Here is a 19,846-nt window from a genome sequence, read left to right as displayed (position 1 = left end):
AGACCTATCTTTCTTTAAGATTCTTAACACTTCCAAATGTTTTCGATTCTCCATATTTTGACAGATAGGTTGGATCCATTTTTTTCTTGAAGTGCCATAGGCTGGTCAAAAAAATAGCATATGATAAACATTTTCTACAGCATTTAACGTGTATAGTGTACAGTGAACTTCCCCTGCGTCTGCAGTACTACGTAACCATGTAGTCGTATTTGATTTGATCTGAAGAACATCGAAAGGGAACTTCATGTACAATGATTTTGCTAATTGTGGTTGCACTCTGTCCAAATATAGTTCGAAAACAGGAAATGGTTTGACACACAAAAACTGTGTTTTCTGCCTTCTTACTTTAGGGCTACAATTGACACTATTTAGTATACAACCCAGAAAGTTTATCATGCTTAAGTCGTGTGGTGGAATGGAGCCCTACCTGGCTTGCGCCTTCAGCTCACATGAAAAGTTCTTGCTGACTAGGTTCAGATTTAACACTTTTCAGCAGCTTTTAATAAGACCCAAATCAGACATTTTTAGCAAACATGTAGCTCCCTGTGGCTGCGACGGGAGGTCTCCTCAGGATATGCTACATTTTATATTTTTATGCAGGTTTTATGATTATCCTAGACGCTACTTTCTTGTTGATTTGCTGAGAACACTGGATTTTAAACAAATTAGACCTGCCCTTATTTATTTGCAGCTCTTACACAAGGATTGTGTACTCCATATTTTGTCGTTTTTAAAACTTGCACTGAGAATAAGAACTTGCTTAGACCTATGATCCTAACGATCATGATGATTTTTAATGATATCTGTGTATAATGTTTTTAATAATGTATTGATGCGTAATTTGAAAATGTAATCAATGTATGTACTTTTTATGGTTTGAAATATTAACCGAAATAAAGTCTCATTTGATTTGATTTTGATTATTTTAGGACCTTCTTTGAGTGGATTGGTAATGAATCAGGAGTATCCCAGAAACAGCTTGTTATGTTGTGTAATACTTGTTATATCACTTTAACTGTGTTCATTCCACATTCCACCTTATAGTGTTCTTACCCAATGTTCTCACCAATGTGTTCCAATGTTATTCAGTTGATACTGACTGCTAACCTGTCTGGCTGTGTACCTGCTCTACTCTGTATTAAACTGAATTCAACCTAATTGGAGTGATTCCTTCATGCAACAACTGGCGACGATCGGGATATTTTTTTTGTTTAATACACCTGGAAACCGCTTTATTATTATTTTTTTTCTCTTCTGATCTGAGGAATAAATGAGCAGAAATATATTTTAGTGTTAATGGATTTGTTTTCAAGGTGGCCTTTTGTAAAAATTGTGAGTAAGGCTGATACGGACACTGTTTTGCAATTTTAGGATAAATCTTTCACTTTGGAAGGGATTCCTTCTATTTTGTTAAGTGATAATGGTGTTCAGTTTACGTCAATTAAGGCCAAAGAGTACTTTAATAGATTGGGAATCAAGCATAAAACCACTGCTCTATACAACCCAAACAGCAATGGAATGGTTGAGCGCTTTAACCGTGTTATCAAGAACACCATCCAATTGTCAGGAAATAATAAGGATTGGGAAACTCAAGTTTTGAAGATGGTTTGGTCTTACAGGACTTCAATTTGTGAAGCTACAGGTTTTCCCCCTTTTGTACTTATGCGTGGTAGAAATCCACGAACGAAGTTTACACCTGGATGGTTGTTCAAGTCCAATGTGGTTAATTGGTCTGAAAATTTTGTGAAGGAAAAAAGTCAAGCTTCACATCTCAAGAGCAAGATTTGGTATGATTCAAAGCATAATGTGAAGGATGTTGATTTAGTTGTTGGTCAGTGGGTGAGAGTTAAGAAACCTGGTAAATCTCCTAAGGGGCAAAGTCGTTTTTATGAACCTATGCAGGTTGTGGAAATTTTAAATAATTCTGTTTGCCTTTCTGATGGTCGTGTATGGAATCTCAAGAGGGTTGCTAAGTGTTCTCCTCCTCAAGTTTGTCCTTCTCCTCTAGTTTCTTCAGAGAAATCCTCGGATTTGTTTGATTTGGAGGATTTGTTGTGTGCTAACTCTTCTTTGCCACCTGATACCATGAGTCAGGATGTAGTTTCTGATACTTCTAGTTTTCCTGTACCAGATGTTTCAAGTTTGCATAGGTGTGGTGAGCTTTCTGATTTGGTTGCCTCTAGTTCTTCTATTCTGGTCAGTCAAGATGTGGCAAATGTTTTTAAGAACCCTAGACGTGAGAAAAGACCTCCTGTTTGGTTGGCTGATTATATTTCTGAAAGTTTTCCTCTCTGATTTCTCCTTCTCATTTTTTTTTTGTGTATGGTGGGGGGTGGTGTTGGTTACAAGTTATTGATTTTTTCAATTATGTTCCAAGGGGGATGTGTTATGTTGTGTAATACTTGTTATATCACTTTAACTGTGTTCATTCCACATTCCACCTTATAGTGTTCTTACCCAATGTTCTCACCAATGTGTTCCAATGTTATTCAGTTGATACTGACTGCTAACCTGTCTGGCTGTGTACCCGCTCTACTCTGTATTAAACTGAATTCAACCTAATTGGAGTGATTCCTTCATGCAACACAGCGTAAACCTAGTTTATAGAACAGGTACTCACATGTCGAATCCAATGAGTTCTGTATGTTGATCAAAGCTCAGTATTTCAATTAAACCCTCTTTTTAACAATGTAATCTCTTGCTTGACCCATAAATGTACCCAAAATAACAAGGGCCTTAATTTGCCTTGGTGTTCTATTCGCCTAATGTTAGTGTCTTGATATATTGGAATCAAATGTGTATGTACTGGTAGGCGTAGTAATATCCTTACAAATGTTTTTTTCCTCTATTGTGAGTATGCCCAAACTGTCACCACCCCTTCCCCCCTGAAATTCTGCACCATAAAGGGTTGCTGATTGTGCCCCACATTTGTACATTTCCAAGGCTGGCAACACTACCTTGGATTTACTAGATTGTCACTTTTTCACAATTGCCATGGAGTCTTTCAGCAAAGCAGATTTACATTTATTTGTGTGTTGTTTCCAGGACAATTTAGTGTCTAATGTAATGCCAAGATAGTTAAAATTGCCCACGTACTCCAACATTTGGTTTTGGATAGTGATGCTTTTCTTAAGACTTATGCGGTTTTATGGCCATATATTTAGTCTTAGTTGTATTGATTTCAAGGCCTTTTACTGTGCAAAATTTGTTAAAACAATCTAATATTCTTTGTAGTCCCTTTAGTGTCTGGGATATTAACATTGTACATCAGCACAAAAAGAGACCCCAGAGATGTTGCACAATATCATATACATATAATGTAAAGAGGGTTGGTGCCAATACACATCCCGTCTTATTCCCCTTTTTATCGTGATTGCTTCCGTAAGTTCACCCTTGGACTCCGATCTATCTCTTGCTTAATTGTCTTGATACAGCCTTATTATCTGCGCCAGGAGGTCTTAAGGTACTCCCTGAGTTTCTAAAGATTTCCTGAAAGAGTTCCTAGGAATAAGGTTAAAAGCGGCATTCAAATCAATAAACACAATATACAAATGACTTCCTTTAATGTGGTAGTCTTCTACGCTATGCACTACAGCCTGAAAACCTGATCAATTGTGCTTGTTCTTTCTCTAAACACCGCTTGAACCTGTGAGAGAATATTATTTTGATTCACCCAATTATGAAGTTTATTTAAGACCTCTTTAGCGAAAATCTTTTGCAAGATATTTACTAAAGAGATCTGTCTATAATTGTCGGGATCTTGCCGATTGGCCGTCTTAAAGATAGGGACTATTTCAGCTCCTCTTATTGTTTCAAGTATTTGGGCCCTTGCTACTACAGTATTACACAGCAAGTTTACATAAGGTACCCAAATTTCTTTGTCATGTCTCAGAAGATCACCTGGCATCTTATCAGGGCCTGAGACTTTCCATGGTTAACTGCTTCTATGGCTGCCATTGTGCAATCTAGACTAAAATTGGGCATTTTACAGCAGTCCTATCAATTTCCAGAGGACTTATCCCAGCAGTAGAGAAGTCGTTTGTCAAATGGTCAGCAATATCAGAATATAGCTGTGAAAAATGCCTACACCAAGTGTCAGGTTTCCGATAGAGCTTCAGGCTAGAATTCCCAGTTTTATTGCCCTTGAACAATATTTCCCAAAAGCCAGCGTGATCCTTGGCTCTAGCTGCGTTGATCAAAGCATTCCAATTTGAATCATTCCAATTCTTTTTAGCTTGGGCTAGGAGTTGCTTGTACTCTGCCCTTCTATCTCTTAATTATTCTGTGTTATCAGTATTCACAGCCCCTAGAAATTGCCTCTTTGCCACGCGGCAGTACTTCATATACCAAGGATTGTGAGAGGGGCACTTGAAGTGTCATGTTGACTCATATTCCTGGGAATGTTTGGTTAAAAGCGGGTTCAGTGAGTTCTTAACATCCTAACTCCTGAATCTATTTCTATGTGCTAATCTAAATTTTAGCCGAAGCAGCAATAGCAAGCCTGTTCGAGTTCTTATGATGGATTTCACAGCATAGCTGTTTTTATTTGGAAATAACTAAGCTGTTCTCTATCCCAGCCTTTTCTTCGAATGAAAAACAGTGTTGGCTCTAGGCCATTTCATTTTTCAAGCACTTCTCCCAACGTCACCTCCTACTGAGGTTGGTTGGCGCTGCAAACTGGCATGACCTCTCGCTTGATAGCGCTACCCCGAAGTCCTCTACTGTATGGTCAGATGCCTTGGTTTTTATAGTCTCTACTCGCTAATATTATCTAATTTTTATTTTAATTAAGGAACACAGGCAGACACTACGGCATAAACAAGACTAAATAAGTGTCGAGATAAATGCGTCCTCTCAATTCATGTATTGATTATAGGCACCTATAACTATAAACAATAACAATAACAGAAGTGAAATATTAACATCTTTTTGTGATTTGTAATAAAGCGTGAAAGCTTGAAAACAGCTTGAAACATTGAAAGAACATATTTGAACCAGTGATGCTGTGGTTGCGCTGAGTGATGCTGTGGTTGCGTTGAGTGATGCTGTGGTTGCGTTGAGTGATGCTGTGGTTGCGTTGAGTGATGCTGTGGTTGCGCTGAGTGATGCTGTGGTTGCGCTGAGTGATGCTGTGGTTGCGCCGAGTGATGCTGTGGTGGTGCTGAGTGATGCTGTGGTTGCGTGGTGTGTGCATTGGTGGAGCTTAGTGGGTGCATTGGTGGAGCTGTTTGGTGGGTGCATTGGTGGAGCTGTTTGGTGGGTGCATTGGTGGAGCTTAGTTGGAGCATCGGTGGAGCTGTGTGGTGGGTGCATCGGTGGAGCTGTGTGGTGGGTGTCTCGGCGGAGCTGTGTGGTGGGTGCATCGGCGGAGCTGTGTGGTAGGTGCATCGGCGGAGCTGTGTGGTGGGTGCATCGGCGGAGCTGTGTGGTGGGTGCATCGGCGGAGCTGTGTGGTGGGTGCATCGGCGGAGCTGTGTGGTGGGTGCATCGGCGGAGCTGTGTGGTGGGTGCATCGGCGGAGCTGTGTACTGGGCGCGTCGGTAAAGCTTTGGGGTGGGTGCCTTGGTGGAGCTATATGGTGGAGCTGTGTGGTGGGTGCATAGGTGGACCTGTGTGGTGGGTGCATAGGTGGAGCTGTGTCAGTGGAGCTGTGTGGTGGGTGCATCGGTGGAGCTGGGGAGTGGGTACATCGGTGGAGCTGTGTCGGTGGGTGCATCGATGGAGCTGTGGGGTGGGTGCATCGGTGGAGCTGTGTGTTGGGTGCCTTGGTGGAGCTGTGTGGTGGGTGCATCGGTGGAGCTGTGTAGGTGGAGCTGTGTGGTGAGTGCATCGGTGGAGCTGTGTGGTGGGTGCCTCGGTGGAGCTGTGTGGTTGGGTCATCTGTGGAGCTCTGTGGTGGGTGCATCGGTGGAGCTGTGTTGGTGGAGCTGTGTGGTGGTTGCATCAGTGGAGCTGTGTGGTGGGTGCATCGGTGGAGCTGTGTCGGTGGAGCTGTGTGGTGGTTGCATCAGTGGAGCTGTGTGGTGGGTGCATCGGTGGAGCTGTGTCGGTGGAACTGTGTGGTGGGTGCATCGGTGGAGCTAGGTGGTGGGTGCATCAGTGGAACTGTGTGGTAGGTGCATCGGTAGAGCTGGGTGGTGGGTGCATCTGTGGAGCTGTGTGGTGGGTGCATCTGTGGAGCTGTGTGGTGGGTGCATCTGTGGAGCTGTGTGGTGGGTGCATCGGTGGAGCTGGGTGGTGGGTGCATCGGTGGAGCTGGGTGGTGGGTGCATCGGTGGAGCTGTGTGGTGGGTGCATCGGTGTAGCTGTGTGGTGGGTGCATCTGTGGAGCTGTGTGGTGGGTGCATCTGTGGAGCTGTGCGGTGGGTGCATCTGTGGAGCTGTGTGGTGGGTGCATCTGTGGAGCTGTGTGGTGGGTGCCTCAGTGGAGCTGTGTGGTGGGTGCATCGGTGGAACTGTGTGGTTGGTGCATCGGTGGAGCTGTGTCGGTGGAGCTGTGTGGTGGGTGCATCGGTGGAGCTGTGTGGTGGGTGCATCGGTGGAGCTGTGTGGTGGCTGCGTCGCTGGAGCTGTGAGGTGGGTGCATCGGTGGAGCTGTGTGGTGGGTGCATCGGTGGAGCTGTGTGGTGGGTGCCTCGGAGCTGTGTGGTGGGTGCATCGGTGGAGCTGTGTGGTGGGTGCATCGGTGGAGCTGTGTGGTGGGTGTCTCGGCGGAGCTGTGTGGTGGGTGCATCGGCGGAGCTGTGTGGTAGGTGCATCGGCGGAGCTGTGTGGTGGGTGCATCGGCGGAGCTGTGTGGTGGGTGCATTGGTGGAGCTTAGTTGGAGCATCGCTGGAGCTGTGTGGTGGGTGCATCGCTGGAGCTGTGTGGTGGGTGCATCGCTGGAGCTGTGTGGTGGGTGCATCTGTGAAGCTGTGTGGTGGGTGCCTCTGTGGAGCTGTGTGGTGGGTGCCTCTGTGGTGCTGTGTGGTGGGTGCATCTGTTGAGCTGTGTGGTGGGTGCCTCGGTGGAGCTGTGTGGTGGGTGCATAGGTGGAGCTGTGTGGTGGGTGCATCGGTGGAGCTGTGTGGTAGGTGCCTCGGTGGAGCTGTGTGGTGGGTGCCTCTGTGGAGCTGTGTGGTGGGTGCCTCTGTGGAGCTGTGTGGTGGGTGCCTCTGTGGAGCTGTGTGGTGGGTGCATCAGTGGAGCTGTGTGGTGGGGGCATCTGTGGAGCTCTGTGGTGGGTGCATCGGTAGAGTTGTGTCGGTGGAGCTGTGTGGTGGTTGCATCAGTGGAGCAGTGTGGTGAGTGCATCGATGGAGCTGTGTCGGTGAAGCTGTGTGAGGGTTGCATCAGTGGAGCTGTGTGGTGGGTGCATCGGTGGAGCTGTGTCGTGGGTGCATCGGTGGAGCTGGGTGGTGGGTGCCTCGGTGGAGCCTTGTGGTGGGTGCCTCGGTGGAGCTGTGTGGTGGGTGCATCGGTAGAGCTGTGTGGTGGGTGCGTCGGTGGAGCTTTGTGCTGGGGGCATCTGTGGAGCTGTGTGGTGGGTGCATCTGTGGAGCTGTGTGGTGGGTGCATCGGTGGAGATGTGAGGTGGGTGCATCGGTGGAACTGTGTGGTGGGTGCATCGGTGGAGCTGTATGGTGGGTGCATCGGTGGAGCTGTATGGTGGGTGCCTCGGTGGAGCTGTGTGGTGGGTGCATCGGTGGAGCTGTGTGGTGGGTGCCTCGGTGGAGCTGTGTGGTGGGTGCATCGGTGGAGCTGTGTGGTGGGTGCATCGGTGGAGCTGTGTAGTGGGTGCATTGGTGGAGCTGTGTGGTGGCTGCATCGCTGGAGCTGTGTGGTGGGTGCATCGGTGGAGCTGTGTGGTGCGTGCCTCAGTGGAGGTGTGTGATGTGTTCCTCGGTGGAGCTGTGTGGTGGGTGCATTGGTGGAGCTGTGTGGTGGGTGCATCGGTGGAGCTGTGTCGTGGGTGCATCGGTGGAGCTGGGTGGTGGGTGCCTCGGTGGAGCCTTGTGGTGGGTGCCTCGGTGGAGCTGTGTGGTGGGTGCATCGGTAGAGCTGTGTGGTGGGTGCGTCGGTGGAGCTTTGTGCTGGGGGCATCTGTGGAGCTGTGTGGTGGGTGCATCGGTGGAGCTGGGTGTTGGGTGCATCTGTGGAGCTGTGTGGTGGGTGCCTCGGTGGAGCTGTGTGGTGGGTGCATCGGTGGAGCTGTGTGGTGGGTGCATCTGTGGAACTGTGTGGTGGGTGCATCGGTGGAGCTGTGGTGGGTGAATCGGTGGAGCTGTGTAGGTGGAGCTGTGTGGTGGGTGCATCGGTGGAGCTGGGTGGTGGGTGCATCGGTGGAGCTGGGTGGTGGGTGCATCGGTGGAGCTGGGTGTTGGGTGCATCTGTGGAGCTGTGTGGTGGGTGCCTCGGTGGAGCTGTGTGGTGGGTGCATCGGTGGAGCTGTGTGGTGGGTGCATCTGTGGAACTGTGTGGTGGGTGCATCGGTGGAGCTGTGCTGGGTGCATCGGTGGAGCTGTGGTGGGTGAATCGGTGGAGCTGTGTAGGTGGAGCTGTGTGGTGGGTGGCACTTTTTATAAATCATTAGTAAAAGAGATCAAGGAAATTCAACTAAAACCCATATATGGCAGAAGAGGGAACAGCTCTAGTAACGGGATTCAGGATGAATGTATTCCTTTGAAGCAAATCGCCAGCATGTGAAAGGTGTAAAATAGCAATCAGCATAAAAATGAAAATGCCAAGGAAAGACTTTGTAAAATTCTGTGTGGCCCTGATAAAATAATTAGAGCGTTTAATTATATCATGACCAACAACCGTTATTGTTTCAAGAGCAGCGTGCGAGATGGTTAGGCTGCAATATAAACAAGCCCTCGGCATTGCTGTGGTGGGAAGGGGGGGTGGGGAGGGGCAAGAAGAGAAGAATAGGGGCCGGGAGCAGCAGCCTTTGATGTGCCGGCCGGCCGGCTGGCCGGCCGTGCAGTGAATAATTAGGGGAGGAGAAGTGCCGGCTGGGGGAAGCTTGAGATGCCCTGAGGAGGCTGGTGGCTTTGATGTGCATGCGCTCTCAGGCACTGCAACAAATCGCCAAGATGGTTAAGCTCTGTTTAACCCCTTCTACGCTGATGACGAGCTGGGCTCGTCATGGCGTAGCCCGCTCGCACGCTGATGACGAGCCCAGCTCATCACGTAACATGCGGTTTTAAAAAACTCAGCGTACTATCGGAATTCCGCCCGCACGCATGCGGTTAAGCCACAATATAGCTCGCCAGCTATGCGCTTGAGCGCATCAGCAGGCGAGCCCTAAAAACAAGGCAGCTAGTACAGTGCTCCTCCATGATGTTTTATCAGAATCCACAACTAAAAACAATCAAATATATCAACCTAGATAGTAAGTAGACATGATGCCAACATTCTTGCGTGTCTTAAATATCACACTTTCTGCAAGGAGTTAAAGGAGTTAAAAGATTCTGAGAGCAAGTAGAGGATAGAACATATCAGAAGCGTGAACAGGCTCATGAGTCACCTGCTGCAACTCCATTCAAGCTAATTTGATTTCCCCTTCAGTGATCATGCTTGACTGGCAGGGGACAGAATTAGATTTTTATTTCCCTGCCGGTCTGCTATTACCTCACACCAGTGGATGCTCCAGATCGTTCAAAAAGGTTATGTCCTTCCCTTCTTTTTTCCTCCTGTTTTTATGCAAACCATGCCTCCTTCCTTCTACATGAATTGCAATCTCTATAGAGAGAGTTCCAAGGCAGAGAAGGGTGCCAATCATCTGATTTTCCACGCTATGCACAGCATCCTGAAAACCCTGATCAATTGTGCTTGTTCTTACTGTAACCACTGCTCGATCCTGTGAGAGGATATTATTTGTAATCCATCCAATTATTAAGCATATTTAAGACCTCTTTAGTGAAAACCTTTTGCAAGATATCTATTAAACTTTTCCACCTGCACAGCCAGAATCAGGGACATTCAGGTTATGATAATGTTTCTGACTTACTCTTGTGTTCCAGCAAAGATGATTCTGAGGCCTCTTGTCCTTGTGTATCCTGCTACTCCCACATGCCTAGTGGCACATAGAGGCCTTGCAATGGGCTAAGCCCTGGAACAGACTTTCAAAGAGGGCAGCCCCAGGCCTTTCAGTACCGGGATATTCAGTGATGGCTCTTGGACACCAGTCTGACCTCTCGCACACCATTCTCTTACCCCACTCGGGGCTCACAGTAGTGACCGATTGCTTACCGCTGTGTTGGGGCGGTCATCTAGGAAAGTGGAGATCAGGTACATCTGGCCCACAACAGAGCAAAGTTACCACAACAACCTGCTGGAGCTTTGTGGCATTCACTTAGCTCGAAAAACGTTTCTTCCATTAACCCAAGGGCCTCTGGTATAGATTCCTGCCTCTGCCACTCCTGCCTCGAGTTCTGAAAGAGATCAGGGCAGACTAGGCTCAAATCATCCTGATAGCTCTAGATTGGTCTAGGTAAGTGTGGTATCCTGATTTGTTGAGCGTGAGCATTTGCCTCCTGATCCATCTGCCTATTCGAGAGGGCACGTGTCTCAGCAACTGGGCAAGGTCCTGCATCTAAATCTCCACAACCTGCACCTCCATGCCTGGACAGTGAGCACCACCTACAGTGTAGATTTAATATAACTGCTATAGTACTGGATATTAATGCTTGAAGCTAGTAGTCCATCTACCAAATCTTTATATTACATGTTGTTGAGCCTGGTTTGTAGCCTGGTACAGAGATTGTCAATTCGACCCTCTGCAGGGCAAACCTTTCATTGGGCACTGTTAAATTGTATTTGTCAGCCCTTCCTTTAATGTTTTCCTCATTAATCTTTATCACCAAAGTCCCCTGTTCTGATGCCTTTCTTTGAAGAAGAAACAATTGATGGGAGGAATGCTGGACAATGCAAACATTCACCCTCAACGATTCAGAAAAAGGGGTGGTGATGGACAGAGTATCTGAATTAAACAGAACACTCGTACCCAGTCAACAGATCAGGGCTTGATCCATCACCGTTTTTTAGCTCACTGCACCATCCCAGCTCAGAACCTGGCTACATGCAAATTAGTCTGTCCCTGGCCCAGTGCATCATGGGAACAGGGCAGACCAAACTACCAAGCCAGTTCTTATACTGGAAAGGAAACATGCTTCCAGGGACCGGTTTCTGGCATTACAGCCGTCTTCGGCCCGGCTTGCTTGAATCCTGATGGTGCAGTGAGCAAGGGACTCGCATCTGAGTATACCCTTCCACACATTCACCCTCAGTCACAAGGATCTAGGTTTAATCCATCATTCTTTTGCTCACCACACCAACCCTGTGTAGACCCAGCCATATGCAAATCAGTCTTTACCCGGTGCCTCATGGGAACAGTCCAGCCCGAACTGCCAAGCCAGGTCCCCCCCCCCTGGACCGGAAATAAAAATCCTGGGACCGTTTCTGGGCTACACCCTTCATCAGCCAGGCTAGCTTGAATCCAGTGGTTAGTGAGCACGGGACCCACGTCTGGGCATACCCTTCCCACTTAGGGCGACATATGCAAAATAATCAATTTGTTTGATGAGCAAACACACTCTTCCTTTTTGCTCATGGTTTCATAAGGGACAACCACTCCCCCCTCCTTTTTTTTGCTTTGCCTCCTTCCCCTAAGTAGAGGGAGACGCATCACAAACTGGTTTCAAAAAGAGCTCTTAGCTTTTACTTTTAGCACACAAGAGAGAACTTGGTGTACACCTTGCTTTAATCAGCATTGCTAGTCCTAAGAAAGAAAAGGAGGGTCAAAGGCTCGTCTTATCTAGGGGTTTGTCCTGTGCATAAAAACATGCTATGCCTGTCCACTAGAAGCCTTGTGAAGGTCTTTGGACCCAATATACTTGAGCCTTGGCCTCCAAAACAGTGTTGGTGAGGTGTGTTCTGTTGTTGATCTGCCTGTCTGCTAGATGGTTGTCCATACACATTTTCAACAGGCCTTACTGCCTTGACAACCAAGTACTCAGGGGAGGCCATTTCACCAGCTTAGCTATGCAGGACTTCCAGGTGTAGGTCCACCTTGAGGGAAGCATTGCTTTGGTGCCTATTCAAAAATTAACTTCCGGCAAGCAATGTTCATAAGAATAAGAAATTACTTGCTTTTAGTAACACTTTCTAGTGGATACTCTATTTAATCATTACCACCCACTGCCTCCCTGGTTTCTGGAATGGACTTTGAAGGTTTTAAAAAGTCCTAAGTTATTTCTTGCATGCTTACACTTCTGATTTGTCAAGAATGATCCACATCTGAGGGCCCAGAATATTTCAGATTTAAAGTGACGTAATCGTACTGGATAGATGCCTCTTTACAAGCTCTGCGCTGTCACTTCCAGGGACGGTGAGCTCAGAGCAGAATTCCATGGTGCGTCCTGATGATGCAGGAGCTGTTGCTTTGAACTTTTGCAGCCCCAGTCTGGAGCCTAGGGAATTCAAAAGGTGAGCATTCTCGGGTTACAGTATCCACCAGAAAAATTAAAACCGAAGGTAGGTAATTTGTTCTTCTGATATCTGATCTAGAGTGAGTATTAATAAAGTCTACCTAACCTGTCTCAAAATAGTTTTTCTACACAGTATAGGGGAAAACCTATCTGATCTCCATAGGAATATAAAAAAATAATGCCCCTGAAAAGTGAATCAATCAGACACAATGGCATCTTGTATTTATTTTAATTGTCTATGCGCCTCTGCACCTGAGACTGCTTCAGAAATGCCTAGACGATAATGAACATTAGCCCCTTGGGGATTGAAAGAATCCAGTGAGTGCATCTGTAGTATGAATTCAAACTTTACATTAGTTTTCAAAGTAAAGGAAGTTTTACGGTGGTCTGCAGTGTCACAAACCAACTTTCTGCCATAGTGTTGTCGAACTACAGACATGTTTTGAGGGACATCCCGAAGTGTTTCCAGCCAATGAAAAAGATGAAACAGTGCCATAAATGTTTTGCCATTACGGTTACATCTCCTTCTTCTGGCCAAACCATTCCCTCCCATCTTCATTTGCCAGGACATTTACCTCTTCCTCTTGCCAAGTACATCCTCCCCTCTTTTCCCCCTCACTGAGGTAGTCTTGCCTTTTCTATTTTTCATAGTGGAAAAAAGTAGTTCCGATGTCCTTCACTGCTTTCATTCCTAATGAAATCTTACCATTTGATATTAAACAATGTCTTCCTTTACAAAACCTGGATTGCCAGTGGAAAATGCTTTTATGAAAACTAAAAGTAAAGAGAGCGTTGAAATATTGCATTGATAGAACATGCGCAAATTAGAGAACTTTAAATTAATACCATCTAAATAGGTGCCTCCAGTTTCTCTGAGTCACTGGACTGCCAAGCAGACTTCCCTATAGAGGATTTTACCTTTTTTTTTTTAGAGAAGGACAATAGCCAAATTATCAATTTTCTAATGCAATTTTCAAATTAATTTGCTATAAAGCTGCATCTGAAACAGGCAGCTCTGATGGACCACACATTACATTTTACAATAACACACTAGCATTAGAGGGAAGGGAATTTTCATCTCTCAAAAACAAATTGAAATGATAGTGGCAAATCAGTGCCTCCAATAATTTTGATTTACAACTTATGCTTCCTCTTAGCTTTTGATCCTGCCAATTGCAAGTAGATTCTCAGTCATATATTGTAAGAAAGAGTATTATTTGAAGGATGATGACGCACCTCATATAATAACCAAACTCTTGTCCAGATGAACCACAAAAGCCACTAAATAAACCTGTGCCTACCCTTCTGGTAGTCTGGCACAAAGCAGTCGGGTTTATCTTAGAAGCAATTTGTAAAGAATTTATGCAGCATTTAAACCCAACACAAGAAAAATCCAAAACCAATTTAGAACAATAGCTTACATTTAAATAAATAAAATGACCCAGAAATGACACACATCTAATAGGTGGAACTGGAGATATGATTTTGTAAAGTTTGAACTAAAAATAGTGCCAAAAAGTAGAACGTGCCAACTGTGGTAATATCGTTGTTCTAGACAGAGTCAAAGTCAAAAGTTAAAGCCAACTGCGATGTAGCAAGGGTCAGACACAGGGGCTAGGTTTGTCCCAGTGGAAAGTTTACCTCCTGACTTAGGGCCTGATTATGACTTTGGTGGTGTGGGGGTGGGCCGTCATGCCAGCGCCCCAATCCCACACTGCCAAAGTCGACTGCTGCCTGTCCTCCAGATTACGAGCTTCCTCATGGTCTGGCGGGCGGTGCTTTCGCGTTCCCATGGCGGTGCAGTTCAAAGGCTCATAAATGAACTTTAGAACTGCAGTGCAGAGGGGGAACCTAAACAAGTTCATGCTCAACATGGACTGTGTAGGCCATACTGTGCAGTAACTGGGGTACATGCACACAGGGGGGGACAATATGTGCCCCCCTGCATTTTTCCTCAGGCCCTAGCGCCTTAGTTTCCTGACCGCCACCCTTTTCATGGCGGGCTCACCATCATGAAAAGGGTAGCAGTGAGGAAAGTTGTAATATGCTTGGCGGTGCTGCAGAGGCACCGCCAGCATATTGCGATCCTTAGACCGTCTCGCTACCTCCAGGGGATCACAAATCCCAGGTGATTGTGGCCGTCCCATGGTGGTCTTACTGCCAGAGTCAGAATACAGTGGTCGGCCGCCACCACTTCGCCACCCCAGGTTTGGTGGTCTACGGACTGTCAAACTCGGAATCAGGCCGCTAGAAACTTTTAAGCAGAAAAAGTGGTTGTCAACATGTTGTTGGCGGGGAAAACTGGATCTGAAGCTGGGCTTGACAATAATAAGTTGCTGAAGAGCAGAGTCCTGTTGTGGTTGGCGATAAAGGGGAAGGAAAGAGCTGAGCAGGCAAAGTCCTAAGTCTGTGCCCAGGAATGCCTCGACAGGTTGCTGCTCAGTGTCGGTCCCAATGAAGCCCTCTATGTTTGGACATAGAAAATTTTCCTGAATTCATATCTCCTTCAGTGGGGCAAATCAGCAAACCGATGCCGACCAGTGATACAATGTTAATAGCTGCTACTTTGACGGCGGTCCCAGTCTGACTGTTCTATAGGTCGAGAATTGGTAAAAGGTTTTGTAGTCCCAGATCTTGCAGTTTGGAGACAGGAGTAGTACACTCTAACACTAGCTCTGGGACCCGGGGGCACCACTTGGGGTTTAGTACTCACTCCAGCAGGGGCCAGCAGCAGGGTCTAGGGCAGGTCCAATTGGAATTGGTCAAACCGGCTGTTGCAAGTAAAGGCCTCTGGAAGCTTTTTAGGTGTTGTGTCCCTCTAGCTCAAACAAGTGTTCAGTCAACTGAACATCGGAGTCACTTCTGGGGTCCTGAGTTCAAGGCCAGCAGGTTTATTCTTTCTTTGGGTTCTTCAGGCAGCATGGCAGACCTTCATCTGATTCTTCACAGGCCCAGGAATGTTCTGAGGAGGAGTCTGTGGGGTCTACTTCTATGCCCAATGCCAGCCTGTGGGCGGAGAGCAAAACGTTGCCATTCCATAAATCATTTCCTCTACTCCCACTGAGTTTTGTTTCACCTGACTAGAGACTCAAAAGGGAGGCGAGACTGGGTGTGAGCCATATCTGCCAGTGATATGATATGCATCCTTTGACGCTCAGGGAGGCCTGGGCCTTCCTGTCAAGGGAGGGTTATCCCTTCCCATTCCCAGTGCACATTGTCCACTCTCCTGGGCCCATACACTTCTCACTACATGTGGGGACCGTTAGGGTTCAGGTGACTGCTTGACACTCACAGTAAATCCTTTTGATTATAGGCAGGAAATTTAAAAGTGTAAAAAGTTATATAAAATCTGACTCGACTATTAGGTGAATTTTAAGTTACTATTAAAATGAGCCCTTGAATAATTTCTAGCTATTACAAACTGAATTTAATAATTATTAAATGTAATGGTCTAAACCAGCGTTAGCCCATGGGAGAGTCAGTATTGGTACAGTGAAAAAACAACTTCAGAAGTTTTTCCCTGCCCAAACTGTAAAATATTAAATATACACCTGCTACTTTTTGTATACTATGAAGCCTTCCCTGCAGGCATTTAGGACCTACCTTAGGGGTGATTTATCAGTATTAAAAAAGAAGGTTTAGGCCTGGTAAAAATGTTATTTTGTCAGGTTGAAATGGTAGCTTATAACTTCACACCTAAGCTGCAGGGTGGGCCTGGAGACAGGATTTTTACAATGCTGCTTTAGTGATTAGCAAAACGAGTATTGCAGCCCACTAGTAGCATTTAATTTACCTGCCCTGGGTCCAGGTAATGCTATATACTAGGGACTTATAAGTAAATTTATTGTGGCAATTAGGTATATACCAGTTTTAACATGATTGGAAGGGAGAGCACAGGCACTTTACCACGGGTTGGCAGAGAAAATATCACATAGTCCTATGTCCAGCAAAAATACATCCGGTTCAGCAACAGAAGGCAACATTCTGGGGTGATCTTGCAAAAAAGGCAATTTTCCAACATAGATCAAGACTGAGAACCTACTTCGAATTGACTTAAAATCTCACATCAAAGAACAAAGCTATTGCTGATGTTAAGCAGCCTTCACAGGCTCAGACAGAAAAACGAATTCCCAAGTTGCAAAGGCCTTAGAAATTCGACAGCATAGGTAGCTTAGGCCTCGGGATGCAGTGGAGCTAATAAATATTATTGTCCAAGTTATATCAATTATGGACCAGGAAATGCTTCCACATGACATGCCTGCTTGTCCTTTTCACTATGCATTCACATGGGCGGATTCTGCCACACATGTCCATTACTCACCATCACATGCAGGGTATGCCCACCAAAAATGAGGGATAGCTTTGAGGTGGCAGTGATAGTCATCTTATGCCATAAATGTCTGCCAGAAACCAAGCATGGCCACCAGCATGTTATGGCCTTCATTAATTCCAGGGATAACCCCTACTTTCCCTCGTCTGGAAACTATTGCAGACCACAGTTTATGTGAGGAAAAACCACTGCGGTGCATTATATAACCATCATGCTGGTGATAGTCTCCATCATACCAGGAATAACCACAACTATGTCTGAGGTGGGCATCATTCTGCCAGTGAAGGCAATATTTTTTTTAATCAGGATGCGGTTACCGGGTGCAAGCCCTTCATGCCGCTGGGTCTCAATGACAGTTGTACATTATATTGCAGAGCCACCGTTATCACAGGGATGATCGTCCTAGATAGAAGGTATTGAACAATATCGTAAAGATTCCCATATTATTACTTGACCATTATTATGCCAAGGATGGCTGTCCATGTTTATTCAAGGGCAGGACACTATTACATTTACAAAATGTAAGCATACCTACAATATGCCATGTGTTCCACTAAGCGGATAGAAGCCACCATAATGCCTAGTGAAGTACAACGTCCTAATGTATATGCTAGAGATTCTCTAGTATCAGGAGTTGACTTCATTATGGCTCTGTGTGCCAGAGATATGTCTCCACCAGTGCTTAATTTGTAAAAGAGTAAGTACTGGGTGCCAAAGTTTTGATTAAGAGCCCGCAGCCAGCACTATCTGAGGTTGGGGTGCTAAGTAACAAGACTTTGGAATCTTAATTCAATCTCATACCTCTTTAATCCACCTCCAGATACTCCCTGTCTCTTTCTCTCACCCTTACAAGTACTACGCATCCCTGCTTTCTCCCTTTGCCACAGTTTTCCCATTTTTCTTTTCCTCTTGTGTGTTATTCTCTCTTGTTCTGCGTCAAAGTCTGAAAAGGAAAAATAAGTTCCTGTCTCAATAAATGAGCCCTGCTGAGCCCCACCTTTAACCACTGGCTCAAATTAAGCACTGGTCTCCACCCAACCCCACAAATAAGCACACATACACACTCACCTATGCACCACACACAGAGAAAGCTATCCGTGCATACATACATGTATGTAAGCGTAATTATTCAGTATATATACGAGGGAAACTACAAATGCCATTTGAAGAATAGTCCGAATTATACCAAAATAGCCCTGGGAGAGTTTATCAGTGTAGGCTGCACTCTGTATTTTCTTTGCAACAGGCCTGAAGTTTCTCTTTGGGTCCACTTTAAGGACTGTTCTTGTTTAACTCCCAAGTTGATCAACCGTATGAGATTTAACATTTTGCTCGTTTCCCAGTCACCAATATGTAGTCAGATGCATAAGGGACCGACGTTCTGCGAGGATCTTTATGTTGGAAGCTGCCCATGAGTGCATTAAAGTTGAGAATGAAATCCGAGGGGAGAACTATGGAAGCTGGGGCCAGTAGACATTGAACCCTGTTGATGAAGATATGTTATTTCTTCTCAGAATATATGCTTAACGTATTCCATGTGTTTCCTTTTGCTTGCATATAGTTAGCAGCACAGCTTAAGGGATGGTACATGTATCTCCACGTTTGCCGGGTATTATGAAATTCTTGGCAAAAGTTCGGAATATTGCTGTTTGCCCATAACATTAATTAAAACTTCGTTCTTTCAGTCGGTATTGGTATCTTTATGCCCGCACGGAGCGATGCAAATGTTCCTTTTCGATGCACGAGAAAGCCACAATCTGCAAAGGTTTTACAGATGGGCCTGCTAAAAATACGGTGCTAAATGTTTTCCTGAAGTCATCGAGGACATCAGTCCTTGTCGTGGGGCCTTCATTAATTATCACAGACTTTCACAGAAAGTTTACACATTTTTGAAACTTTAGAAGTATAATATACATCAGCCCTCCTCGTTATTTTTTTTAATTGTAGTGCACGCTTTTACTAAAAGAGCTATCTTTCGATTCACATAGGCCTTTAACCCAGGAAGCAATTGCTGAAAGACGGGAGCATGCCAGACAGAGGCATGCAGAAAAGATGGCATTAAGTCAGGGACAACAGCAGCAACCGACAACACAGACAGATGCGGAAGCCACTTCAGGTGGTAGTAACCAGAAAGGTATGTTGTGGACGTTGCAGAACGGAGGTATGTCCCTTCCTAGCCATCCTCTACCATCACCATGTCTATATGTAAATACCCCTCCTGCATCAGTTCTTTTTGCTTACTTGTTTTGTATAGTAACTTCGTTCGCAGTGTGCTTTTACTAAATACAAATCCATTTGATTATGCCTGTTTGAGGTTACAGAGTTGTTGTTTTTTCTGGTAGCCCATGCGTATTACAAAAGCTCTGAAATATACCTGAAGGTTGCAAACTTACCAGTGATTTGTCTTTCTTTTAGAACTATCGTCCTATTTTAGTCTATATTGTACACAATGGTGAATGAATGTACCTTCCCCTTAACGTTAGTCAGTCTCCATGCGAAGAAAGCCATGCATGAGCTGCACTCACAAACTATGCTGCAATTCACTCTCCCGTTGCATATTTTAACAAAATGAGATGAGAGAGTAAGTGAAAAGGAAAGTTGTTTTGTTGTTTGGGGCATTTTGTTTGCCTATATGACTTCAAGTGCAGGGAAAACGGTAATCGGGTGTAGATGTTGGGTAAGAACTACAAGAAAACTAGCTGTGCAAACCTCTGTTCACGTAATGAAAATGACACGCACTCACACACTATTGTGCATAAGTCTGTGACCGAAGCTGTGCAATGCTATCAAAAACCTGTTACAGCTAAAATGTATAAAAGCATTGAACTGACTGGCAGTGTGCCTTTTGTATTTTTACATACACATTTTTTTGTTTTTGTAGTCTTGAGGCCTTGTTAAATGAAAGGTTAGTCGTGAACTTTTATTTTTGGAAACATTATCTAAAGAGTGAACAAAGATTCGTTGACTGCCTTGCTATTGACAGATCCCATTGACACAAAACGAGTTCCTCGATCTATTTTAAGGGGGCTCTGTTGAATGACAGGT

The 19,846-nt window shown here is 45.5% G+C and overlaps 1 protein-coding gene across 4 annotated transcripts in view; it reads left to right on the top strand.

Annotated features, from left to right (window-relative positions):
* EFL1 (elongation factor like GTPase 1) overlaps positions 1–19,846 on the top strand; it is a 1,188,367-nt gene that overhangs the window by 368,450 nt on the left and 800,071 nt on the right. For all 4 annotated transcript variants that reach the window (XM_086958226.1, XM_086958223.1, XM_086958224.1 and 1 more), the window contains exon 13: positions 18,790–18,935. In XM_086958226.1, coding sequence (XP_086814352.1) covers positions 18,790–18,935 — 146 coding nt within the window. The remainder of the gene's footprint in view (positions 1–18,789; positions 18,936–19,846) is intronic.

The sequence above is a fragment of the Lissotriton vulgaris genome, chromosome 2_1, assembly GCF_964263255.1.
Source record: "Lissotriton vulgaris chromosome 2_1, aLisVul1.2, whole genome shotgun sequence".
NCBI classification, from domain to species: Eukaryota; Metazoa; Chordata; class Amphibia; order Caudata; family Salamandridae; genus Lissotriton; species Lissotriton vulgaris.
This window is presented reverse-complemented; position numbering and strand designations above follow the sequence as displayed.